Raw genomic sequence first — 27,468 nt, forward strand, 5'->3', positions numbered from 1 at the left:
CTATATCCTCTTCTGGCATATATACATGTATAATATAGCGGCCCCCCAGAGACTGGAGCATGGAATCAAGGCAATACAAAAACTCGGTCACACCTCAATCCGTGAATACACTTAAAATGGATGCACTCAACACAGAATGATAAAAGAGATACAAAAAATGGGCACATGATCATTGATAAAATCTACAATCCTAGAGACTGTTGTTATCGTTTATATTTTGATTTGGAGTGTTTCCCCAGCAACGCCATTAAGTTCAGTGAACCCCGCCTCTTTAGCAATGTCCAGAGCTGTTAGGCCGTCCTAGGAGGAGACAGAAGGGTTAATAGTGGAGGGAGACAGAAGTAGGCAGTGGATAGAGACACTAGCACTAGACATATGCAACAATTATGGGGATGGTATTAGAATGCATCATGCAAATAGCAACCCTTGACTTACATTATCCCTGAGGCTGGTATCTGTGTGAGGGTGTGTGAGAAGTGACCCCACTATCTCTGTATGACTACTCTGGACTAGCAAACATGAGTGCTGAGGAGCCGTCTTACAGTCATGTGATTGTCATGTGACATGCTGGTACAGATATTGCCACACCCACCTTATCCCGGAGGTTAACGTCGGCACCTTTCTCAAGGAACAGAGAGACCATCTCCAGAGAACCACTGCAGGCAGCCAACATCAGAGCAGTCCGTTGATCCTGACACATCAAACAAGTTATTAGCATTGTTCGTACGCTATGTAATTATAGACACTGTTTTGGAGGTGTCTATAATCAATATGGAATTTAGAAGCTCAAAGGCCAGTACTGCTTTAGTCAGTATCCCGAGCATAGCCAGGGTACTATACAAGTGCCTGAGGGCTTCTAAATCATGGACACTGACGAAACAGTGTCTATAATTTATACTTGAGGCACTTTTCACTTATCAAATCTTATCAACTAGTGTCTAAATATTACGTGGTACATGTGCTTGTGTGTGTTCAACAATGGATATACCGAACTGAATGCAAAGTATAATCATTATTGTGTAATGGTTGTAGCCTCACTATCACATACTATCACCAACATCACCATCTCCCTATTTGAACTGTCTATAGTACAGTCATTAATTTATTACTGTACACAATGCATGCTAATAATACATTGTACTGCTAACTGGTATAGTGTTGCTAGGAGACAGGTTCACCTTGTCAGCTGCCTTGTTGATGTCCGGGCCCCCCTGTCCACCAGATGTCCCATGATGTCTCTGGGCCCCCTCCCCACACAGGTGCTGATACAGCTGGGCTTTTAGCATAATTATACCCGTAAATTGTTAGGTGCTTTTCATCAATAAGAATAGAGTCATTCAGATGAATACATAATAACTAGCAGCAGTTGTATATATGCCGTGTACCTGTGTTCACCCACCTCCACACAACAAGCAGCTGCCAGCATCAGTGGAGTGTAGCCAGCCTGTGTGTGTGTGGTGTGTGTGTGTGGTGTGGGCGTGTGTGTGTGTGGGGGGAGGCTGTTATACATGTACACCGGCTTTATGCAGTGAAATACCTGGCCTTAAAACACACAAAAGTAACCACCACAGTCAATGATCGATTAGGCCTTGCCCAAATTATGCTCAAAATTTTGCCTATTAATTTAGTCCCCAAGTCTCATGCATTGTACCTATTAGTTTTAATTAATTAATTAGCAATTATTACCCAAAAATCATCGACAAGAATTATAAACTATAATTTATTATGTATTATTATACCTCATAAATCAGTTCTTAATTTCTCTACATTATGTTAAATTATGCAGCACAATCAAATTATAAATAACATACACACGTAAATCATTTCTTCTCTACATACAATGTTAAATGCTTTGCTACACATCATCCAGAAGTGGCTCTCTATAATCAGTGGCATTATAGGAATTACGCTGCTGCTTTGCATTGTCCAACGTCACTTCCTGTGTTGTCACTTTGTACCTTGCACCTTCTTTGCCTGCATCTTCTTTTACACCTGTAATAATGTCTACTTCTGTTTTCTTCTTCTTGGCGAGCCTCTGAAGCTTGGGTCCGACCTTCTTGGCTATGTGGAAGATTATAATACAAGCAAACTGCAGGAGAGCAATACAAACTGAGGTAGCAGTCACAGGATTGATGGTGTCATTTTGTCGGACATCTTCCGGTTGGGTTTGATAAAACAAGAATGCTCCACCTAAGATGATGAGGTTGAACAGGTACAATACTTCCAGCACAGACGCAAACCATTGCTTGTAGAGATAGCCAACAATGGATGTGTACAATAGCAAGAGTGTGGCTATAATGGTCATTACCAGTATGTTAGCATTCGGATTTGATGTTGAGGTTGATGCGGAAACAATCAATATCACTACACGGGAGATAAGCAGAATCCCCGTCCACACTTGATGCTGTTTCTTGTCTTTGAAAGGACCATAAAAGGTATCAAAAAACGGCTTGAATGTGTTAATCCAGCGAAGGGGTCGGTAGTCTGACTTGGCTTTTAGGAAGGATACTAGAAGGAGAGTCAAAGTGAATGGCAACCAAAACAATAGCATAAAGAGTAGTGCAACCACCATTAAGACAATGTGTCCGGGTGTTATTCCATATTCAACATTTCCATCCAGGGACCAAACTCTGCGAATAGAACCATCAGAGCCAGAAATGTTAGATGGAGTAAACACATTTGTGATAATCCTGAACAGTTTCCCATAAGATAGCAGGATCAGAGTAGATAAAACAGCAACTGAGTTTCTACCAAAGAATCGAGTAGCTTTTATGGAATACCGAGAAACTAAAATGATGAGACCAGCAATGCACCAGATGTAGACTGGAAACACAAACTGTAAACCACTTTTAGTTAGTTGATCCAAATTTTGGCTGAAACAAGTCTCAATACCAAAGTCCAGATTAATCCAAGCTATAGGTACAGTGATGATGTAGTAGCCAATGTTCCGCTGTGGGAACAATATAGCATTGTTAATCCACACAACATTTGCGTAGAATATGAGTCCATTTATGGTACCATTGGCAACTGTGAAGTCAAAGAATGTAATCATAGCAACCAATAAAATCCCGAGGATGGCGAACACAATCAACAGAGCAACAGAGCTATTGTCATGACATTGTATGCACCGATCACCTCCTAATTGCAGGCTGTAGTTGCCTTTACATCTCCCACACAAATTCCAGCATGGTTCGAGCTGCACTGTGAATCAGGGGATGCCAAGTGAACAGGTATTGCAGACCTACTGCAGTAGTCACTAGGACAGTACTGATACAAGTAGTAAAGGTCAGTTTCATTTTTAGTGTCAATTCCCACCCACACAGTTCCTTCTCTGGTGATGTAGCCGGTGTGGTTTTGAATCTCACAAGTTAACTTCAACTGCTTACTGCTTTCGTCGCAACCGCACATACTTGAAGTATTAAGCTGAAACCCCAGTGGACAGTTATCAACAGTGATGTTAATGAAGATGGCCGTAGTGAGAAGAGCTGTACATGGTAGTGAGTTGTTGTTGCACATAGGGGAGTATATGTTACTTACACTTTCTTTAATTATATCGTCTTGATTGCCTTGAACAAACGATTCTTCAACGGAGAGGCTTAGTTGAAGGGGTCTGCTTGTTTGGTTGGACAATACTGTGTAGGTTAGTTCTGTGCATTGTAAATAATCATTGATAGATTGTATATGTTGATTATCATTGATACTTCCAGTATTCTCATCCAGTACAGTAGCAAACACAGGTCCTGTTACTCTACTAAAGTTGAATCCTACAAGAACTACGGAAATATTAAAGCTCTCTCCAGGAAACCTCATCTCGTTTAATACAAGGTATGAACGGTTTTGACACTGTTGTGTATTGTGTACACAGAAACACACTCGAGAAGGATCTGATGCAAGTCGCGATGTACTCGGTACTGATTCATCAAAATGAAACCATTTATCCTCTGAAACTGACCAATCATCCTCGTATGATACTTCTGTTAGTCCGAAGATGTCCCTTCCACCGAAATTAGCATTGTTCCCAAAGAAATGCACTTGAATATTATCATTTTCATACTCTTTATAAAAGCAAGTTGGGAATAGGGGAAAGGAAATCAATTGCTTACAGGATATATCATTTTCCAAGGCAACTACTAGTTGTGGAAGGAGAGGTGAATTTGTAGCAATGTAGATTCCCCCACCATACTCTATAGCTGTTTGTTCTCAAAGCGTGTAGTAGATCCTGAATCAAATGTCACAGTTGATTGATACAAGGCCAGACCACCTCCTCTTATTGCAATGTTGTTAGAAAACACATTCTTTCCAGACAACTGGAAGGTACTTTGGTGGGCTATAATTGGTGTTCCGTTGTTGTTATCAAATGTACAGTCTCTGAAAATTATTTTTGAGATACTTAATAAGCATATTCCAAAGAATCTGTTTTGTGTGAAGGACACTTCAATCATTTGTGCATCACGCGGACTAGTTAGCATAACTCCAAAATCAGTATTATCAATTGAACAATTTTGGAGTGTTATGTTTGAGCCATATGCTACAATGCCGAAACCATTAATATAGCTTATGTTGGAATTGACAATCGTCACATTTGGTACAACAATAATCGTTAATGCATACTTGTCCAACTTAAATATCACACTGTCCTCAATCAAGAGATCTGTTGCTGTGAAAGTGAATCCTACACGGATGGGAGCAAGTATAGAATTTTTAGCGTGAGATATAGTCGAGTTTTTGATTGTTACTGAGATTTTAACATCTTTCGATAATGATAATGCAACAAAAGGAACTAAGTACAAGCCACACCGTCGAATAACAAGTTTATAATCACGATTCCAGTTTATATATAGGTAAACATCAACCAACAAAAGTCCTTCGATCAATATTATTATTTGATGCACTGATATTTATAATTTAAATGTTGACTAATAACCTTCGGTGGTTGTCCCTGGTTTGGAAGTGCTGGCTGCAAGATTATGAGGTTAGTTTCAACAGACAGCTTGTTGCTGAGATCGTGAACTCCCTCCAGGAATATCAGAGTGATGTTGTTGTGGCCAGATAATAAACTCTGGTTTTGAGTAAACTGGTCCAGGGTGTAACAAGGTTGAGGACAGTCAGCTGGGGCAGGGAGGGTTGGGGTGACATAGAAGGTCTCTGCCATGCAAGGAGAGAGGAGACCAACTGTCACTAGCAGGCCGAGTAGATGAAGCATCTTGTATGTGGGGCCGGGGGTGAGGAGGAAGGTCCTACCGCATATCCATGTGCGCACGAATCACTACAAGTTCAGTGCATTGATGTCATTTGTTATGCGTAGCCAGTCTGCTGTTGCACAGTTGAGTTGTGAAACCACATAGCTGCACCGCTAGCTTTGACAAATCTAGCCTCGATCCCAGGCCGAGTTTTCGCTTTTACAACGGTTAGGCCAACAACTAGGCCTGGTACTAGTTGTTTGCGCATGCGTCAAATTTTCATTGTATTTGTGGTCGGCAAAAATATTTATAGTCGAAATTTGTACACAGAAAATGCACAGAGTGAGTACACAAAAGATTCACATAGAGAGCTGCTTCACAAGGGCCTGGGGAGTTGCCAGTTGTGCTGCAGCACGATTACAGTGACCCAGGGCAACTTCAGGCTGATTGAATGCCTTCAAATTACGTTTCAAAAAGATTTAGCAGGCTGCTGGACTTTTCTGATTCTAGGCCCCAACTCGTAACTCTTGAGAAAACATAGATTCTCTTGATGCCTCTGAGCTACCCAGCAACGCTCGAACGAGCAGGTCATACTTCAGTCCTGTAAGCATAGGACAATAATTATCAAAGACGGTTAAACCCTTACCTTAAACTGTCCAGTCTCGTCCGTTAGTATAGCCAAGAGGAGCACTGTTGGGATAGCTGGATATTAGCCATTGCTCCTGTACAGAGAAGTAGACATTCTAAACACGTGTAGATCTATATTAAATTTCTCGTATTAAACAGGTTATAGTGTCATTGTCGACGAGCTGATGATGGCAGCACCAAGTTCTCTAGCTCACACTCTTCACTTGATCCACCATATTAATGATGAAACTATAGTCTACCTAGCTTGATCTTGCCAAACATGAACAAGATTTGATAGCACAGGGCCCACACAAAAATGTCTGACCTTAACAAGCTTGACAAAGCTTTATACCTCTTCCCTTGTTGTTCAGTCTTCAGAATAATGTTTTCTAAGCTTCAGAGAAGAGAGAAGCTTCAGCTAGCTAAGAGCCATTCCAATAATGATAAAACGGGAACTGACTTCTAGTACACGATAGTACACGAATATAAATGTCACGAAAGTGAACGAGAATATCCATTTGTCAGAATCTGACAAACGACTGACGCATGCGCAGACAACTAGTACCAGGCCTAGTTGTTTGCCTAACCGTTATAAAAGCGAAAACTCGGCCTGGGATCGAGGCTATGGCAAATCTAATATGTGGTTTCACACATCCCTCCTCTAACCACTAACCACTTATCAATGCAAACATAAGCTCATGCGGTAAATTAAAGGCTGGTGGCTTGCAAGACTATAGATCAACCGGAGTCGTGAATCAGCCGCCCTGGGACTTTTCTAGGCCGGCTGATTCATGAGACTAGATAACCGCATGTGCACGAATCACTACTAGCATTGGTGCATAGATACAATATCTATGATTGATGTCACGATTTGATTTTATGTTGAAAATGAGTTCGAGACAAAAGTGAATTAAACTTAATGTGGAAAACTTAATGTGGAAAAACAAAGGCAGACATGTAAAACCGAATGTCCATTCGCAAAAGTTTAGTTCTGAGTTATGGAGCGCCATAGAGGACAAAATTCATGTCTAAGAATTCATTGTACATCATAATTTGATGACAACTCTTCACCATTTACAGGTTGTAGTTCTGGCTCTATGCAGACGTCACTACAGATTTCAGTGAGTAAGTTGGCTGTCAGGTCTCTTATTTCATTGTGCCTGGTGATAGTACAACCACCCTTAGGGCATGACAGAGCATGATCGACTGAGAATTGTTTACCGCATGCACAAGATCCTGATGGTTGCCAACTGTAGCGAAGTGAGAGGGCATCTCCTTTGTGTAAGACAAATCCAAATTCTTGGATGGGGAGGGAGGTGAGCCAATTAGAATTAAGTGTCTTTCTCTTGTGCTAGGTCCATATAGATCTTTGTAAAGTGGTAGAAAGGGATTGCCAACGTGGTCACGGGATAACTTACAGCATGACATTACAGAGATAGAGGTAAGATCTAGCAGGCATACATCATATATAGTGCTGACAGACTGACTCCTGTTTCAGAAACAGCTGCATGGAAAAAAAAAACATCATTATGTGGCAGTTTCTGCATGGGCAAATTAGGTGGTAGGAGGACGTAATACGGTACACATAAAATTTCATAGATATTAAGTTAAGTATATTGCCCTACTTTATGTTTTATACTGTTGATGATGTTGACAGGTCCAGCACGTAAGCCGGGAGGAAATTCCATATTCTGTTGAGAGATTAGAAGTGTAATTGGCTTTCCCCCTTGTCACGTAAAGTTTCTTTCCAGGCTTCCCTGCTCTTGTTTTCGTTATAACGCGAATGATATAAGTTGAGTGATGGAATTTGGAGCGATTTCAAACATTTGACGAGGATGTCTTGTAATTCCAGTGGCTTACAGTTTGTGTTCTCGGTTTACATCTGGCATGATGCATTGCTGGTCTCATCATTTTAGTTTCTCGGTATTCTATAAAAGCCACTCGATTCTTCGGTAGAAACTCTGTTGCTGTTTTGTCCACTCTGATCCTGCTATCTTACGGGAAGCTGTTCAGGAGTTTGACGTCATTGGGTAACAAGCAGGCGCCCTCGTGCAATATATGGCATGTTGCACTCATGCTGGGCATTAACTATAACTATAATACATGCATACTCTGTTATTATGTTTGCTTAGGCATGTGGTAAACTTTGACTTCCTCCGTCATATCAAAGACTATGTCCACCAGACACCGGAAATCTCTAAACTGGCTATAAAAATTATATACTAGACCACAAAACATAGCCCAACGAATCCTTAGTGAATATCACTGTATATATAAATGTGCTTATTTTGCATTGTAACTCCTAGCTAAGTTTATGACTGCCTCAAGTTTTATGTTTGTGTTCACCTCTTATAGTGGTGTAGTCTATTGCTCAGTCATCATGATGTACCCCCCTCCCCCCCCCCCCCCCCAACACACACACACACAAGCGTACGGGAAAGTCTCTCTCGTTCATCACTCGGGATAACTGGCAATGGGCTCGAGAGTTGACTGGGATATTGTCAGACGCTGGACAGGTGGGTGTGGTCTTGTACTATATAATTAAAAGTGTACAAGTTCATCAGTTACAGCATTCCCTTATTTTTTATGTTAGCATGCTACCAATTGTCCTTAAGTACAATAACTAGTACTAACAGTGGTACCTCTTTATAACAGATACAAATCGCCATTATAATATTGCAGTTGGCATTTCCTCAGAGGTGGCCGTTGAGAGGGTCCACTGTGTACATGTCTTTCATCTCCCTCACCCTTTATGTAGGAGGTCCCTGATGAGCTCGTCTCAATGGCAGAACGGTACGAGTCTTGGAAGAAGAAGAGGGAACTAGAGAGGGACAATGTCCCTAGAGGCGGAGGGGGCAGAGGAGGCGGAAGGTCAAGAGGAGAGGGCGGGGGAAGATCTGGCCGAGGATGGAACTGAACAATAATTATCTCTTAATAAGAACAATTCATTTATTCAATTCTTGCACAATATTTTAATCATTAATTTGTGTATCTATTCATCTGTTGAAAATGCAACCTATAATAATAATTATTATCAATCCCTTGTTTTTATGTAATTACTGAAGAGGGGGTGTGGTTGGTATATAGTGCAAGCAGCTGCCATCATTGAAGCAAACAATACACAATTTAATACATTTTTTTTGTAATTAACATACGCACATTAATTATGATCAGCAAAATCAATCAAAAATTAACAATCAGCACAAACCATTACAAGAATTAACATAGTTTATTACGCACATCACAATCAAACTAATCACTAATTACATGTAATACATGCACACACTCGACATCAGTTTCTGTGTGCTTTGCTACACATCATCCAGAAGTGGCTCTCTATAACCAGTGGGATTATATTGTTGATGCTGCTGCTTTGCATTGCCCAACGTCACTTCTTGTGTTGTCACTTTGTACCTTCCACTTTGTATGAGCTCCTCTCCTTGTACGCTTGTGTTGTCCATTTCTTGTCTCTTCTTCTTGGCGAGCCTCTGAAGCTTGGGTCCGACTGTCTTGGCTATGTGGAAGATTATAATACAAGCAAACTGCAGGAGAGCAATACAAACTGAGGTAGCAGTCACTGGATTGATGGTGTCCTTTTGTCGGACATCTTCCGGTTGGGTTTGATAAAACAAAAATGCTCCACCTAAGATGATGAGGTTAATTAGATACAATACTTCAAGCACAGATGCAAACCACTGCTTGTAGAGATAGCCAACAATGAGTGTGTACAATAGCAGGAGTGTGGCTATAATGGTCATTACCAGTATGTTAGCATTCGGATTGGATGTTGAGGTTGTTGAGAAAACAATCAATATCACTACACGGGAAATGAGTAGAATCCCCGTCCACACTTGATGCTGTTGCTTGTCTTTGAAAGGACCGTAATAAGTATCAAAAACTGGCTTGAATGTGTTAATCCAGCAAAGGGGTCGGTAATCTGACTTGGCTTTTAGGAAGGGTACTAGAAGGAGAGTCAAAGTGAATGGCAACCAAAACAATAGCATAAAGAGTAGTGCCACCACGATTAAGACAATGTGTCCTGGTGTTACTCCATATTCAACATTTCCATCCAGGGACCAAACTCTGCGAATAGAACCATCAGAGCCACTAATGTCAGATGGAGTAAAAACATTAGTGATAATCCTGAACAGCTTCCCATAAGATAGAAGGATGAGAGTGGACAAAACAGCAACTGAGTTTCTACCAAAGAATCGAGTGGCTTTTATGGAATACCGAGAAACTAAAATGATGAGACCAGCAATGCACCAGATGTAGACTGGGAACACGAACTGTAAACCACTTTTAGTTATTTGATCCAAATTTTGAATAAAACAAGTCTCAATACCAAAGTCCAGATTAATCCAAGCTATAGGCACAGTGATGATGTAGTAGCCAATGCTCCGCTGTGGGAACAATATAGCATTGTTAATCCACACAACATTTGCGTAAAATATCAGTCCATTTATGGTACCATTGGCAACTGTGAAGTCGAAGAGTGTAATCATAGCAACCAATAAAATCCCGAGGATGGCGAACAAAATCAACAGAGCAACATAACTATTGTCATGACATTGTATGCACCGATCACCTCCTAATTGCAGGCTGTAGTCGTCAGCACATCTCCCACACAGTATTCCAGCACGGTTGGAGCTGCACTGTGAATCAGGATATGTCAAGTTAACAGCTATTACAGACTTATTGCAGTATTCACTAGGACAGTACTGGTACCAGTAGTAAAGGTCTGTTCCCTTTTTAGTGTCAATTCCCACCCACACAGTTCCTTCTCTGGTGATGTAGCCGGTGTGATTTTGAATCTCACAGATTAACTTCAACTGCTTATTGCTTTCGTCGCATTTGCACATACCTGAAACATTATTAAGCTGAAACCCCAGTGGACAGTTATCAACAGTGATGTTAACGAAGATGGCCGTAGTGAGAAGAGCTGCACACGGTATTGGGTTGTTTCGATCGGTGCATATAGGGGAGTATATGTTATTTACACTTTCTTTAATTATATCGTCTTGATTTCCTTGAAGAACCAATGCTTCAACAGAGAGGCCTAGTATAAGGAGTCTGCTTGTTTGGTTGGACAATACTGTGTAGTTTAGTATCGTGCATTGATCGTAGTCAATGATAGATTTTATATGCTGATTATCATTGATACTTCCAGCCTGCCTATCCAGTACAGTAGCAAACACAGATCCTGTTACTCTACTAAAGTTAAATCCCACGAGAGCTACGGAAATCTCAAAGCTCTCCCCTGGAAATCTCGTCTCGTTTAATACAAGGTATGTAGGGTTTTGACATTGTGGTGTATTGTTTACACAGAAACACACTCGAGAAGGATTTGATGCAAGTCGATAAGTACTCGATACTGAGTTGTCAAAATGAAAGATACTATTCTCTGAAACTGAACATCCAAGAACATCGTAGTATGATGCTTCTCTTAGTCCGAAGATGTCCCTTCCACCAAAAGTAGCATTGTTTCCAAAGAACTTCACTTGAGGAGGGCTTGACCATAGCTGATTAGGATCATAATATTTCCCATAAAAGCAAGGTATGACAGAGTATAATATATTATACCCGCTGTTATCCAGAGCAACTCCTAGCTGTGGAGGGAGAGTTGAACCTGTAGTATAGATCCCCCCACCATACTCCAAAGCTGTATTGTTCTCAAAGTATGTAGTCGATCCTGAATCAAATATCACTTGTGATTGATACAAGGCCAGACCACCTCCTCTTACTGCAATGTTGTTAGAAAACACATTCTCTCCTGACAAATCGAAGGTACTTTGGTAGGCTAGGATTGGTGTTCCACTGTTGTTATCAAATGTACAGTTGTTGAAAGTTGCTTTTACTGGGTTTTTTTCACCCAGTAACAATGTTCCAAATCTGTTTTGTGTGAAAGAACAGTTATCCATGGTATGAAGGCTATCCATGGCCATTATATTAAATTCAGCTAGAAAAACTCCAAAATCATTGCTATCAATCAAAGAGTTCCTGAGCGTTATGTTTGATTGATGTGACAAAATACCGATTCCATTATGGCTTATGACGGAATTGACAATCATAAGATTTGGGATGCCTTGAAAATATAATGCAATGTCAAAGTTACATATCGTACTGTTCTCAATCAGACAATGTTTTACTGATTGAACCTCGACTCCTCCACGGGTCTGAGCAGAGCTAAATATAATGGAGTTTTTGATTGTTATTGAGCCGTTAACTGGAGTTATTTCATAACTTCCCAGCGTTAGTAAAAAATTCTCAAACGAAAGTCCTTCGATTAATGTATTTGAAGCTTTGCTGATTTTAAACAGAGGCCAACCATTATGACCAGTGTCATATCGACCAATAACATTCGGACGTTGTCCCTGGTTTGGAAGTGCTGGCTGCAAGGTCAGGAGGTTAGTATAAAGAGTAAAGGTGTAGCTGAGATTGTGAACTCCCTCCAGAAATATCAGAGTGATATTGTTGTAGTCAGCTAATAAACTCTGGTTGTGAGCATACTGGTCCAGTGTGTAACAAGGTTGCAATTGAGGACAGCCAGCTGGGGCTGGGAGGGTTGGGGTGACATAGAAGGTCTCTGCCATGCAAGGAGAGAAGAGACTAGCTGTCACTAACAGGCCGAGTAGTTGAAGCATCTTGTACATTGCTGCTTGTTGAGCAACCTTAGCGACTAAGTCTAGCTTAATTAGCTTCTTGCAGAAAAGGCAGACTTATAAATTACCAGCACTTTTCGCCATGCAACAGTAACTCATAGATACTGTAATTTCATATGAGTGACTAGATCTACTTGCGAGTCTACACTATAATTATGTACTTACAGAAAAAAGTGTTAGCGGCGGTACCACGGAAATGACACGGCATGGAATCGGTCACATGCCGCCCTCAATTATAACCGTAAATACTCAACCATAATTATACAGGAGTGCCTGAGACTCAACACAGAATGATAAAAGAGATACAAAAAATGGGCACATGATCATTGATAAAATCTACAATCCTAGAGACTGTTGTCATCGTTTATATTTTGATTTGGAGCGTTTCCCCAGCAACGCCATTAGTTCAGTGAATCCTGCCTCTTTAGCAATGTCCAGAGCTGTTAGGCCGTCCTGGAGGAGGAGACAGAAGGGTTAATAGTGTAGGGGAAAGAAGGGCTAATAGTGGAGGGGGACAGAAGGGTTAATAGTGGAGGGAGACAGAAGGGTTAATAGTGAAGAAGTAGGCAGTGGATAGAGACAGACACTAGCAGACATAATTATGCAATGCAACAATTATGTGGATGGTATCAAAAGCATGAGAATGCATCATGCAAATAGCAACCCTTGACTTACATTGTCCCTGATCATGAGGCTGGTATCTGTGTGAGGGTGTGTGAGAAGTGACCCTACTATCTCCATATGACCACTCTGACTAGCAAACATGAGTGCCGAGGAGCCGTCCTGCAGTCATGTGATTGTCATGTGACATGCAGATATAGATATTGCCACACCCACCTTGTCCAGGAGGTTAACGTCGGCACCTTTCTCCAGGAACAGAGATACCATCTCCAGAGAACCACTGCAGGCATGGCAGCCAACATCAGAGCAGTCCATTGATCCTGACACATCAAACAGTTATTAGCATTGTTCGTATATGTACATGCTATGTAATTATAGACACTGTTTTGGAGGTGTCTATAATTATATGGAATTTAGAAGCTCAAAGGCCAATACTACTTTAGCGGTATCCCGAGCGTAGCCAGGGTACTATACAATGCCTGAGGGTTTCTAAATCATGGACACTGACAAAACAGTGTCTATAATTTATACTTGAGGCACTTTTCACTTATCAAATCTTATCCGCAACTAGTGTCTAAATATTATGTGATACATGTGATTGTGTGTGTTCAACAATGGATGTACCGAATTGAGCTAGTGCGAATTATAATGATTATTGTGTAATGGTTGTAGCCTCATGATCACACACTATCACCAACACCACCATCTCCCTATTTGAACTGTCTATAGTTACAATCATTATTACTGTACACAATGCATGCTAATAATACATTGTACTGCTAACTCGTATAGTGTTGCTAGGAGACAGGCTCACCTTGTCAGCTGCCTTGTTTATGTCCCCCCTGTCCACCAGGTGTCCCATGATATCTCTGTGTTCACCCACCTCCACACAACAAGCAGCTGCCAGCATCAGTGGAGTGTAGCCAGCCTGTGTGTATGTGGGGGGCTGTCAGTGAAATATAATATGGCGGCCCCCCCCCCCCAGAGACTGGAGCATGGAATCGAGGCAATACAAAAACTCGGTCACACCTCAATCCGTGAATACACTTAAAATGGATGCACTCCACACAGAATGATAAAAGAGATACAAAAAATGGGCACATGATCATTGATAAAATCTACAATCCTAGAGACTGTTGTTATCGTTTATATTTTGATTTGGAGTGTTTCCCCAGCAACGCCATTAAGTTCAGTGAACCCCGCCTCTTTAGCAATGTCCAGAGCTGTTAGGCCGTCCTAGGAGGAGACAGAAGGGTTAATAGTGGAGGGAGACAGAAGTAGGCAGTGGATAGAGACACTAGCACTAGACATATGCAACAATTATGGGGATGGTATTAGAATGCATCATGCAAATAGCAACCCTTGACTTACATTATCCCTGAGGCTGGTATCTGTGTGAGGGTGTGTGAGAAGTGACCCCACTATCTCTGTATGACTACTCTGGACTAGCAAACATGAGTGCTGAGGAGCCGTCTTACAGTCATGTGATTGTCATGTGACATGCTGGTACAGATATTGCCACACCCACCTTATCCCGGAGGTTAACGTCGGCACCTTTCTCAAGGAACAGAGAGACCATCTCCAGAGAACCACTGCAGGCAGCCAACATCAGAGCAGTCCGTTGATCCTGACACATCAAACAAGTTATTAGCATTGTTCGTACGCTATGTAATTATAGACACTGTTTTGGAGGTGTCTATAATCAATATGGAATTTAGAAGCTCAAAGGCCAGTACTGCTTTAGTCAGTATCCCGAGCATAGCCAGGGTACTATACAAGTGCCTGAGGGCTTCTAAATCATGGACACTGACGAAACAGTGTCTATAATTTATACTTGAGGCACTTTTCACTTATCAAATCTTATCAACTAGTGTCTAAATATTACGTGGTACATGTGCTTGTGTGTGTTCAACAATGGATATACCGAACTGAATGCAAAGTATAATCATTATTGTGTAATGGTTGTAGCCTCACTATCACATACTATCACCAACATCACCATCTCCCTATTTGAACTGTCTATAGTACAGTCATTAATTTATTACTGTACACAATGCATGCTAATAATACATTGTACTGCTAACTGGTATAGTGTTGCTAGGAGACAGGTTCACCTTGTCAGCTGCCTTGTTGATGTCCGGGCCCCCCTGTCCACCAGATGTCCCATGATGTCTCTGGGCCCCCTCCCCACACAGGTGCTGATACAGCTGGGCTTTTAGCATAATTATACCCGTAAATTGTTAGGTGCTTTTCATCAATAAGAATAGAGTCATTCAGATGAATACATAATAACTAGCAGCAGTTGTATATATGCCGTGTACCTGTGTTCACCCACCTCCACACAACAAGCAGCTGCCAGCATCAGTGGAGTGTAGCCAGCCTGTGTGTGTGTGGTGTGTGTGTGTGGTGTGGGCGTGTGTGTGTGTGGGGGGAGGCTGTTATACATGTACACCGGCTTTATGCAGTGAAATACCTGGCCTTAAAACACACAAAAGTAACCACCACAGTCAATGATCGATTAGGCCTTGCCCAAATTATGCTCAAAATTTTGCCTATTAATTTAGTCCCCAAGTCTCATGCATTGTACCTATTAGTTTTAATTAATTAATTAGCAATTATTACCCAAAAATCATCGACAAGAATTATAAACTATAATTTATTATGTATTATTATACCTCATAAATCAGTTCTTAATTTCTCTACATTATGTTAAATTATGCAGCACAATCAAATTATAATTAACATGCACACGTAAATCATTTCTTCTCTACATACAATGTTAAATGTTTTGCTACACATCATCCAGAAGTGGCTCTCTATAATCAGTGGCATTATAGCATTTACGCTGCTGCTTTGCATTGTCCAATGTCACTTCCTGTGTTGTCACTTTGTACCTTCCACTTTGTATGAGTTCCTCTTCTTGTACGCTTGTGTTGCCCATTTCTTGTCTCTTCTTCATGGCGAGCCTCTGAAGCTTGGGTCCGACTGTCTTGGCTATGTGGAAGATTATAATGCAAGCAAACTGCAGGAGAGCAATACAAACTGAGGTAGCAGTCACAGGATTGATGGTGTCCTTTTGTCGGACACCTTCCGGTTGGGTTTGATAAAACAAGAATGCTCCACCTAAGATGATAAGGTTAATTAGATACAATACTTCCAGCACTGATGCAAACCATTGCTTGTAGGGATAGCCAAAAATGAGTGTGTACAATAGCAGGAGTGTAGCTATAATGGTCATTACCAGTATGTTAGCATTCGGATTGGATGTCGAGGTTGATGCGGAAACAATCAATATCACTACACGGGAGATGAGCAGAATCCCCGTCCACACTTGATGCTGTCGCTTGTCTTTGAAAGGACCGTAATAAGTATCAAAAAACGGCATGAATGTGTTAATCCAGCGAAGGGGTCGGTAGTCTGACTTGGCTTTTAGGAAGGGTACTAGAAGGAGAGTCAAAGTGAATGGCAACCAAAACAATAGCATAAAGAGTAGTGCAACCACCATTAAGACAATGTGTCCCGGTGTTACTCCATATTCAACATTTCCATCCAGGGACCAAACTCTGCGAATAGAACCATCAGAGCCACTAATGTCAGATGGAGTAAGCACATTTGTGATAATCCTGAACAGCTTCCCATACGATAGCAGGATCAGAGTAGACAAAACAGACACAGAATTTCTACCAAAGAATCGAGTAGCTTTTATGGAATACCGAGAAACTAAAATGATGAGGCCAGCAATGCACCAGATGTAGACTGGGAACACAAACTGTAAACCACTTTTAGTTAGTTGATCCAAATTTTGGCTGAAACAAGTCTCAATATCAAAGTCCAGATTAATCCAAGCTATAGGCACAGTGATGATGTAGTAGCCAATGCTCCGCTGTGGGAACAATATAGCATTGTTAATCCACACAACATTTGCGTAGAATATGAGTCCATTTATGGTACCATTGGCAACTGTGATGTCGAACAGTGTAATCATAACAACCAATAAAATCCCGAGGATGGCGAACACAATCAACAGAGCAACAGAACTATTGTCATGACATTGTATGCATCGATCACCTCCTAATTGCAGGCTGTAGTTGCCTTTACATCTCCCACACAGTATTCCAGCACGGTTGGAGCTGCACTGTGAATCAGGGGATGTCAAGTGAACAGGTATTTCAGACCTAGTGCAGTAGTCACTAGAACAGTATTGATGCCAGTAGTATAGGCCTGTTTCATGTTTGGCAGTGTCCACTCCCACCCACACAGTTCCTTCTCTGGTGATGTAGCCAGTGTGGTTTTGAATCTCACAGGTTAGCTTCAACTGCTTACTGCTTTCGTCGCATTCGCACATATCTAAAGTCTTATTAAGCTGAAATCCCAGTGGACAGTTATCAACAGTGATGTTAATGAAGATGACCGTAGTGAGAAGAGCTGCACACGGTACTGAGGTATCGCTGCATTCATCAGAATGTATGTTTTTTATACTTTCTTTAATTATATCGTCAGGATTGCCTTGAACAAATGATTCTTCAACAGAGAGCCCTAGTTGAAGGGGCCTGCTTGTTTGATTAGACAATACTTTGTAGGTTAGCGTCGTGCATTGCTCGTAGTCATTGATAAATTTTATATGTTGACCATCACTGATATTTCCAACTTTCTTATCCAGTACAGTAGCAAACACAGATCCTGTTACTCTGCTAAAGTTAAATCCCACGAGAGCTACAGAAATCTCAAAGCTTTCCCCTGGAAACCTCGTCTCGTTTAATACAAGGTATGCACGGTTTTGACACTGTGGTGTATTGTGTAGACAGAAACACACTCGAGAAGGGTTTGATGCAAGTCGAGAAGTACTCGGTACTGAGTTATCAAAATGAAAGATACTATCCTCTGAAACTGAACATTCATCATTGCCATATGACATTTCTGTTAGTCCGAAGATGTCCCTTCCACCAAAATCAGCATTGTTCCCAAAGAACACCACATTCGGAGTATCACCACTTGTGTGGTTATTGTTATAAAAGCAATGTTTACTTAAGGTAAATTTTAAACCTACATTCTCCAGAGGAACTAGCAGCTGTGGAGAGACAATTAAATCTGTAGCAATGTAGATCCCTCCACCATACTCCAAAGCTGTATTGTTCTCAAAACGTGTAGTCGATCCTGAATCAAATGACACTGCTGATTGATACAAGGCCAGACCACCTCCTCTTACTGCAATGTTGTTAGAAAACACATTCTCTCCTGACAACTGGAAGATACTTCTGGAGGCTAGGATTGGTGTTCCGCTATTGTTATTGAATGTACAGTCCTTGAAAATTATTGTTGGGTTTTGTTGACAGACATTCACTAACCACATGCATATTCTGTTTCGTGTGAAAGAACAGTTATCTATCATGATATTAAAGTGTTCTTCTATGTCTTCATTATAATATAGCACAACTCCAAAATCATTGCTATCCATCTGAGAGTTTCGGACTGTTATGCCGGAGTCCCATGATAGAATGCCGATACCATTAATACGACTTATACTGGAATTGACAATCGTCACATTTGGTATGTTTCGAAAAAATAATGCATATGTGTCAAACTTAAATATCATACTGTCCTCAATCAAACAATTTTGTACTGATTGAACACGGACTCCTGCACTGGTCTGAGCAGAACTCGATATAATTGAGTTTTTGATTGTTATTGAGCTGTCAACATCCAGGTCTGGAGGTACGTCACTATATAGCTGTAGTGAAACATTCTCAAACAAAAGTCCTTCGATCAATGCCTTTGCTGATGCTATGATTTTCCAACCAATATCCATGTCACATTGATGACCAGTGTCCGCACGACCAATAACCTTCGGGCGTTGTCCCTGGCTTGGAAGTACTGGCTGCAAAATTATAAAACTAGTGTTAACAGTAAGGTAGTCGCTGAGAATGTGAACTCCCTCCAGGAATATCAGAGTGATGTTGTTGTAGCCAGATAATAAACTCTGGTTTTGAGCATACTGGTCCAGGGTGTAACAAGGTTGAGGACAGTCAGCTGGGGCTGGGAGGATTGGGGTGACATGGAAGGTCTCTGCCATGCAAGGAGAGAGGAGACCAGCTGTCACTAACAAACCGAGTAGTTGAAGCATCTGCATTGCTGCGAAACAACCGCGCGCAAGCTTAATATAGCTCTTGGCTTCTTCTTGCAGAAAAACAGGCGTGGCTGGTACGCGCGCGCAGTCATGCAGTCATGCAGATGACCGCATCCGATCATCGACTCTTTCTTTGTTACCTCCAACCAACCACAACAGTACTAACATTTTAGTGTTGGATACTAATCCTAAACAGAAACCTTTGACCTTGACTATATCCTCTTCTGGCATATATACATGTATAATATAGCGGCCCCCCAGAGACTGGAGCATGGAATCAAGGCAATACAAAAACTCGGTCACACCTCAATCCGTGAATACACTTAAAATGGATGCACTCAACACAGAATGATAAAAGAGATACAAAAAATGGGCACATGATCATTGATAAAATCTACAATCCTAGAGACTGTTGTCATCGTTTATATTTTGATTTGGAGTGTTTCCCCAGCAACGCCATTAGTTCGGTGAACCCCGCCTCTTTAGCAATGTCCAGAGCTGTTAGGCCGTCCTGGAGGGAGGAGACAGAAGGGTTAATAATGGAAAGGACAGAAGGGTTAATAGTGGAGGGGGGCAGAAGGGTTAATAGTGGGAGGTTATAGTGGAATAAGCACATTGTAGGCAGTGGATAGGGACACTAGCAGACATAATTATGCACTGACATTTAAAAACAATTATGGGATAGTATTAAAAGTACAAACTTAAAATATTATAGGTACATGAGAATGCATCATGCAAATAAACTCTGACTTACATTGTCCCTGAGGCTGGTATCTGTGTGAGGGTGTGTGAGAAGTGACCCCACTATCTCCGTATGACCACTTTGACTAGCAAACATGAGTGCCGAGGAGCCGTCCTGCACAAGAGTCAGTCATGTGATTGTCATGTGACATGCAGGTACAGATATTGCCACACCCACCTTGTCCCGGAGGTTAACGTCGGCACCTTTCTCCAGGAACAGAGAGACCATCTCCAGAGAACCACTGCAGGCAGCCAACATCAGAGCAGTCCGTTGATCCTGACACATCAAACAGTTATTAGCATTGTTCATACATAATAATTTTAGACACTGTTTTGAAACTATATGGGATTTAGAAGCTCAAACACCAGTACTGCTTTAGCATCTCAAGCGTAGCCAGGGTACTATACAAGTGCCCGAGGGCTTCTAAATCAGGGACACTGACAAAACAGTGTCTATAATTTATACTTGAGGCACTTTTCACTTTTCAAATCTTATCAACTAGTGTCTAAATATTACGTGGTACATGTGATTGTGTGTGTTCAACAATGGATGTACCGAACTGAATGCAAAGTATAATGATTATTGTGTAATGGTTGTAGCCACACTATCACCAACATCTCCATCTCCCCCTTTTGAACTGTCTAGAGACTTAGTGGAGTACAGTCATTATTGATAGGGCAATACATTGTACTGCTAACTCGTATAGTGTTGTTAGGAGACAGGCTCACCTTGTCAGCTGCTTTGTTGATGTCCCCCCTGTCCACCAGGTGTCCCATGATATCTTTGTGTTCACCCACCTCCACACAACAAGCAGCTGCCAGCATCAGTGGAGTGTAGCCAGCCTGTGTGTGTGTGTGGTGTGGGCGTGTGTGGGGGGGGAGGCTGTTATACATGTACACTTTATGCAATGAAATACCCGGCCTTAAAAACTAACGACCACAGTCAATGATCGATTAGGCCTTGCCCAAATTATGCTCAAAATTTTGCCTATTAGTTTAGTCTCCAAGTCTCCTGCATTGTAGTCTCCAATTATTACCCATTAGTCTCAATAAAAATCATCAACGAGAATTATACTGCAACATCACAGACGCTTCTATATAATCATCTAAGGAACTATATTGGTGAAAGAAATCTTAGGAGAAGAGTTAACTGATCTAGTAGTACAACTATAGCACCTTCCATACGTATATACTCAGTATTAGCATTACTCATGCTATTGAGGCTATAGTGTTTCTACTTTCTACCAACATTTGGTAAAAATTGCCTAATAGGCTAATATTTTTTGCCTATTAGACTGGCAAAATGCTCAATGCTCCACTGCACCTATTAGTCTCAACATTATGCTAACATAATCGGGCAAGGCCTAGCTATGATATTATTATTACCTTGTTCATTAGCCCAGTTCTGCAGCAGCGCAGTCCAACAAACTGTCTAGCCACAGGGAAGTTGCCATTAGCAACGGCATAGTGCAGTGCAGTGTTGCCCTGTAACAGAGAGAGGACATTAACAGACAAATCTGGCAAAGCTAGGGCTGTGTAATGATCCATAACACTTACTAGCAACTGGAAAACAATCTATGAAATTATTACAGCTCATACTGTACACTAGGACAGTGTGTGTGTGTGTGGGTGTGTGTGTGGGTGGGTACCTTCTCGTCCTGTATATTGATGACAGTCTCCATTAGTCTGGCAGATAGTCTGGAGAGGGTCGAGATGTAGCACTGGGCGCAGGCTGGGGTCAAGGTTCGCTGTGCCATGCATGCAAACCACTCACTCCTGATGCTCTCCAACCAACTCTCCTATAGACACAGTGGAAACACCATCATCACAACACATCATCATCATCACAACAATCATCATCATCACAACACACCACCATCACAACACACCATCATCACAACACATCGTAACAGAACAACCACATAGTTCAACACACTAGGCATAGCTATCTCATTACATATTACTATACACAATTGTGTGAATGCTAATGCCTTGAGTTATTACTGTGTAACAATCTTTATTTATAGATAAACTTGAATATTTTATGCCAATTGGCTGTCAGTAGGTAATATCTCAGGGAATCCCCCACCCACTCACTGCGGGATCTCCTTGTAAGGTGTTGAACTCGCTGATGTAGTCAGCCAATAGAGAGCACGGTAGCAGCAACTCAGGGGGCACACTGCAGGGGGGGGGGAGGTAATCATATAAATTAGATATTACTGTACTGTAAAAAAAAATTACATCATAAATTTCAACTGCTACAATTATAAGCTTCTACACACACACACACAAGTATAGTCACCTGACTTGTAGCTCTTCGTTGATTGGTCGAACAGGCACAGAGAACATTGCCCTGAGGCTAGAGCTCCTTCGTCTAAACTGCGACGAGACTCCCTGCAACTTCATCAATTCTTTCTCCATCGTTCCAATCCTCTCCTTCAAGATATAGTTCTCTTGCTCTAAATCACCGAGTGATCGCTGACGCAGAACGTCCCCTCGCGGGATAGCCAGGGCCACGTCCGGCATGGGGGGTGGGGAAACAGGTTTATCCCGTTCTAAAGTGCCGCCTAAATCTTGTACATGTGATGTAAGGTCAACCACTTGTTTCTGCAGCGAGGTGTTGTGCTGGTTGAACACAGCTAGTAGCTGGGACTGTGTGTCCATTTTAACTTGCAGTTCTTCTTGCAGCTCTGAGCGAGCCTGTCTTCTCAGACTACCAACTTCCATTTCAACTTCTTTCAATTCTCTTTTAAGTTGAGAATTTTCTTGAGCGGAATTTTCCTTAGTTTGAATATCGATGAGTAGTTGAACTTTATCATCTTCCAATTTCTCGATCGTCATTTCTAGAGTTTCAATTTCGTTGCGTTGCTTGTCGTTCCACTGACTCAGCACATTTACCTGTTCTTCTAAACGTAGGTTCTCATCTTGTAAAGAACGAGAAGCTTGACTCGAGTAACTAGGCAACTCTTTAAGTGTCTGTTGAAGAATGGCAAATAGTGCTTTATTGTCATGTGAGGAAGTGCCCAATGCTTTCTCCAACTGTTTGAAATTTTGTTTCAACCGTTCGTGTTCAACTTCCCGAGTTTCAGTCTCTTCAATGTGACGCTGTAAGCTCTTAATGGTGGCGTTGTATGCTTCCACTTCATCTCTGAGATTGGTCACTGTATGTTCCAGCTCTTTGATATCCTTGTTCTTGCTGCTGATGGCTTTCCGGTGATCACTGTCTCTCTGACTGGCAGTTGCTTCAAACTCCATTTTAAGAGAATGAGATCCGGTAGACGTTTTATTCAGTGTTTTTAGTTCCCCGTCAAGCCTTTGCTTCTCCTTTGCTGCCTCCTGAAGCTGGCCCGTTAGCCTTTGCTTCTCCTTTACTGCCTCCTGAAGCTGGCCTGTTAACCTTTGCTTCTCTTTTACTGCCTCCTGAAGCTGGCCTGTTACTTGAGACATCTTTGCCGTCATTTCTTCAGTAGTGGCAATGTTAGATTGTCTGAGAGTACTCACTTCCACTAGAGTAGTCTTGTGTTGTGAGGACAAACCGGCCATTTCTTTGCTTAAAGAATCGACTTGAGAAGTTAATTGAACAGTGTGGGCTTTAAGTCCTGTGGTATCACGTTCAAATTGTTGTTTCAAAACAGTTTCTTGTTCCAAACACTTTTCTTTGTCTGTGAGTGTTTTTTGCAGTTTTTCACAATTTCTTTGACTTGTCTCCAGCTCTTGAGTTAGTTTGATCATCTCAGCATCAGTGTTAGTTCGAACTTTCTGTTCTGACTCTCTCAAACCATTGACAATAACATCTAGTTCTTGCTTGGATTTAGTGAACTCTACAACATCAGACTTCATCTTATCAAGCTCTTCTTGCAACGTTTGTATTTGTTCCACTAATTTTTTATTGTCCAATACAAGGCTGGAATTTGCTGACTTGACAGTCTCTAGTTCACCTTTGAACCCAACAACGGCTATTTCCTCATTCGTTAGTTGTTCTTTAGAAACTTGAAGTTCTTTTGTGAGCTCTTCCAATTGTTTTGTCAATTCTTCTCTCTCAGATTTCAACTTCCACATCTGTTCTTGTTGCTCGGAAATAGTCTTACTGAGTGCATCGACAGTTTCTTGAAGACCATCCTTTTCTTTGCAAACTTTGCCATAAGCTTCTATCCCTGGACCGTCTTTTTCAACAAGTTCACTCTTCCCGTGAGAGGAATGCTCAACTTCTGCCATCTCTAGTTTAGTTCTGTACGAGGCAGACATTGTGCGAACACGTTGCATGTCCTGACCAGTACGATCCAGCTGATCTTGTAGATGCATACACTGCGACTGATAGTTCTGAATCAGTTCCACCGCATTCGATAACTCTTTGGCTAGAGATCTCAGTCGAGTTTTTCCATCTTTGTAGCGTTTCTCCGCTTTTGATTTATCATCTTTGGCCTTCTGTAGTGAGCGCGCTAACAACTCGTGCTCTTCTCGATACTGTCTCGATTGGTTTTGATCGGCTACTAGTTCGTCGTAATTTGATTGGACTTCTCTCAATCGTTCCAGTTCTTTCATCATCTCCTTATTTCTAACCTCCATAGCGGACTGTTCTGAAACACTAGCCATAGCTAGCTCCTTCTCGAGCTTCGTGATGTTCTCTCTGGCCAGCTGCAATTTGTAATCTTTCTCTTCGACGGATTTTTCTAGATCTCCGAGGGCCCTCTTGTCAATGAGAGTGTTTAGTTCCTCGACTTTACGCTCTAGTTGGTCTCTCTCGGCCATCAATGATTGTAGCATGCTTCGTGACTGTTCACTGTGCACTCGCAACTGTCGCAGTTTGAGCATCTGAACTTTGGACTCTGCAGGTAGGTCTGCCATTTCTTCTTCGATGCTATCTCGTCTCGTTAGGGAGGGGGTGTGGTTTGAACCGCTGATTCGCCGACTTTCAATCGGGCTAGGGGTGCCAGTTTCAATAAGTTTCTTTTCAAGTTCGTACTTTTGAGAGTTCATACTTAGAGATTCAAGTTCAAATAGTTTAAGGACCAACTTCTCCTTCTCCTGTCTTGACTCCATCGTGACTGTCTCTAGTTTAGCCTGTAAGTGACTGTTTTTCTTCTTGAGTGTGGATACTTCGTTTAGCAAGTGAGCCGTATCTATATCGACAGTAGGTTGCTGCTGTTGATGATGAAACTTCACGTCAACATACTCTTGATAAATCTCATCTTTTTCTTTCTCCAATCGTTTGATTCGTTGTTGTAAAGGGACCACAATCGAACGTGTGCTCTCAAATTTATCCATTCGTTTCTTGACACTTTCAAGGTTACCAGTTACAGTACCCAGCTGCTCCCGAGCGGTCCTAACCTCACCAGATATTTTCTGATTATTCTCCGTCAATCGAGTGTTGTCTTCAATCAGCGACTGATACGTTGCTCTTGTAACGCCCTCCGGAAGTTGGTCAGGAAATTTCCTACTCAGTTCAGCTTCTTTATCCTTGAGATGGGAATTCTCCTCAGTCATGGTTCTAACTTGAGACTTGAGCGTGGGTATGCTATCCACGCGTTCTTGAAGCTTCTTGATTTGGGCCAGACTGGCAACAAGTGCGTTTCGATTTCGCAGCAACTCTGCAGATTGTCCACCAGATGAGTGGGCTAGCTTCACCAGCTGATTGTTTTGTTCGTGCAGTAGCGAGAGACGTTGTTTCATAGAATCCACAAACGCTTGACTGTCTAATAAATCGTTTGCTAATTTTCCTCTCTCTCTTTCAAGTTCATCAACTTTTACGGTGAGTAGTGGAATAGTTTCAACTTTTTTCTCGAGTTGCTGAATATGCAATGCACCATGTGCTATCTGTCTCTTTAGTTCATCTAGAATGCGATCTTCGGTTGAGGTCACAATGGTGAGGTTTGATACGCTGGAGGAGGTGTCTAGTAGAGAGCTCACACTACTGTGAACGCTATCAGGCGGGGAGATCTGTGTGAGGGAGTCTGTGCTCTGTGTGTGCTCCATGGGGAGGAAGCTCGAGTGGGGGGACAGGATGGACCGGACGGGGGAATCAGAGGAACGGGAGTCTCTCTGGTGGTCGCTAATCGATGATCCTGTTGACTTCCGATGTAGAGAGGACATGTGTACTTTGTCATGGCTGAGTGAGCCGGTGGATTTACGTGACGAGATGTCATCGTTTTTATCGGCCTTGACGGATACTAGGCTCTGTTCGACAATCACAGTTCCTCGATTTCGTTTCGAGTGTGGTGAGCGTGGTGACGAGGCTGGTGAGACTGTGTGGGGGGAATTCCTCGAGGGGGAGTGGCGTGATGTCATGGTTACCTGTGACGTGTGTGTGTGTGTGGGAGGGGGGGAGAATTACACAGAAAATAAATTATATATATATTTTAGATTTTAGAGCAAGCAAATATTATACAGAGCTTGAACAGTGCAGAAACAGCACTTGTCTAAACTGTGTACGTGTGGGGGGGGTTAAGAATGTAGAGCTAACACATGTCACTGTAGACTCTACTCTGCGCTGTATATACATCCAGTACTTCAGACCATGTGTTTGGGCTCTATCATCAGCAAACACAGTCAGAATGTTAACAAAGTGTAAATCACACGTTTCTTTGAATTGTTGTACCCACAGAAGCTACACAAGACACGACTAAATAGGCTGAATGATTATCACACACACATACACACACACACTAGCTCACTGTTCAGCTATGCAGACAAGGCTTGATGCACAGTTCCGGACTCTGTTACAGTAATGTTTACAGCAACTGTTTGTTAGCTTCTATTTAAGCTAATGGGTTTGGCTGTGTTGTGTAGAGTTGGTTCTGATGTTGAAACATATAGTTACGCCCACGCACATACAAGAATCACCAGGCAAAGTTACTGGAAAGACTAACACTTCGTACAATTACAATCAGACATTGACACAAAGACACACAACTACGGTAAAAGCTTGACCACTATACATTTTAAAAGTACATGCACATATGAATGTACTGTGTGTACACAGGTTAGGGACTTTCCCCATGGTAACCAGTTTGGGTGTGGTGCTATGTAAACTACAAGCCAAATACGAGCTAGCTAGCTATGACCAAAGTGCATGTACCACCATTATACTGATGAGCACAGTATGTATACTATATAATTACATGCAATACCACACCTCGTATATGCAACAATGTCTCAGAATGTGCTCAGCACTATAACAACACTTTCTGATATACGCTCGTACAGCTACGATCTTCTCGAATGCGAGGTCCCTCCCAGTGTGCATGTACGAACATGTATACGCTCCAATAATAAGTTGATGTACAGTACGATTCAGTGTAACAGATCATCGGGGATTTATATCAATCGAATCGAGGATTATAAGAACTCATGGAACTTACTTGTTTTATTTGTTTGCACAGTAGTGACTTCTATATTTTATGATGGGTCCACAGTGATCCCTCCCCACCGCACAGAGCAGAACTCTAGCTAGTAATACACGCAGCTAGTACTTAATAGTTCTGGCTAGGTCGAGCAGATGCCATTACATAACCCC

General features: G+C 41.8%; 4 protein-coding genes and 3 long non-coding RNA genes across 14 annotated transcripts; 1 reads left to right on the plus strand and 6 right to left on the minus strand.

Annotated features, from left to right (window-relative positions):
* Window positions 1-82: 82 nt before the first annotated feature.
* Window positions 83-27,468, minus strand: LOC135334878 (cingulin-like). Of its 7 annotated transcripts, none has more exons than XR_010394389.1 (9): window positions 27,314-27,468; window positions 22,258-26,246; window positions 22,053-22,134; window positions 21,605-21,754; window positions 21,342-21,440; window positions 13,905-14,018; window positions 13,307-13,410; window positions 13,145-13,252; window positions 12,716-12,922 (listed from the first exon to the last, which is right to left on the minus strand). XR_010394389.1 is itself a non-coding variant. In XM_064530234.1 (9 exons), the coding sequence occupies exons 2-9, from the start codon at window positions 26,238-26,240 to the stop codon at window positions 12,827-12,829; spliced, it is 4,740 nt and encodes a 1,579-aa protein (XP_064386304.1). In that variant the 5' UTR covers window positions 26,241-26,246; window positions 27,314-27,468; the 3' UTR covers window positions 12,716-12,826. The 7 variants fall into 7 exon arrangements, 5 of the variants coding, with proteins under 5 accessions (XP_064386308.1, XP_064386304.1, XP_064386307.1 ...); XM_064530234.1 differs by having other exon boundaries at window positions 13,303-13,410; XM_064530237.1 differs by lacking the exons at window positions 13,145-13,252; window positions 13,307-13,410; window positions 13,905-14,018 and adding exons at window positions 19,969-20,070; window positions 20,134-20,232; window positions 20,685-20,798.
* Window positions 1,720-5,345, minus strand: LOC135334907 (uncharacterized). Its single transcript, XM_064530279.1, has one exon. The coding sequence runs from the start codon at window positions 3,050-3,052 to the stop codon at window positions 1,856-1,858; it is 1,197 nt and encodes a 398-aa protein (XP_064386349.1). The 5' UTR covers window positions 3,053-5,345; the 3' UTR covers window positions 1,720-1,855.
* Window positions 5,432-6,424, minus strand: LOC135334919 (uncharacterized). Its single transcript, XR_010394398.1, has 3 exons — window positions 6,133-6,424; window positions 5,827-5,902; window positions 5,432-5,781 (listed from the first exon to the last, which is right to left on the minus strand). It is a non-coding gene; the product is annotated as an uncharacterized LOC135334919 (long non-coding RNA).
* LOC135334915 (uncharacterized) lies at window positions 6,514-8,802 on the plus strand. 2 transcript variants are annotated; one of them, XR_010394392.1, is made up of 4 exons: window positions 6,514-6,932; window positions 6,978-7,248; window positions 7,306-8,323; window positions 8,566-8,802. It is a non-coding gene; the product is annotated as an uncharacterized LOC135334915 (long non-coding RNA). The 2 variants fall into 2 exon arrangements; XR_010394391.1 differs by having other exon boundaries at window positions 6,517-6,932; window positions 6,993-7,248.
* On the minus strand, window positions 8,972-12,649 carry LOC135334882 (uncharacterized). Its single transcript, XM_064530242.1, has one exon. The coding sequence runs from the start codon at window positions 12,458-12,460 to the stop codon at window positions 9,119-9,121; it is 3,342 nt and encodes a 1,113-aa protein (XP_064386312.1). The 5' UTR covers window positions 12,461-12,649; the 3' UTR covers window positions 8,972-9,118.
* On the minus strand, window positions 14,110-15,109 carry LOC135334921 (uncharacterized). Its single transcript, XR_010394400.1, has 2 exons — window positions 14,619-15,109; window positions 14,110-14,326 (listed from the first exon to the last, which is right to left on the minus strand). It is a non-coding gene; the product is annotated as an uncharacterized LOC135334921 (long non-coding RNA).
* Window positions 15,720-19,262, minus strand: LOC135334884 (uncharacterized). Its single transcript, XM_064530244.1, has one exon. It carries the CDS (start codon window positions 19,215-19,217, stop codon window positions 15,882-15,884), a length of 3,336 nt encoding a protein of 1,111 aa, XP_064386314.1. The 5' UTR covers window positions 19,218-19,262; the 3' UTR covers window positions 15,720-15,881.

The sequence above is a fragment of the Halichondria panicea genome, chromosome 4 (assembly GCF_963675165.1).
Source record: "Halichondria panicea chromosome 4, odHalPani1.1, whole genome shotgun sequence".
In the NCBI taxonomy this organism is placed as follows: Eukaryota; Metazoa; Porifera; class Demospongiae; order Suberitida; family Halichondriidae; genus Halichondria; species Halichondria panicea.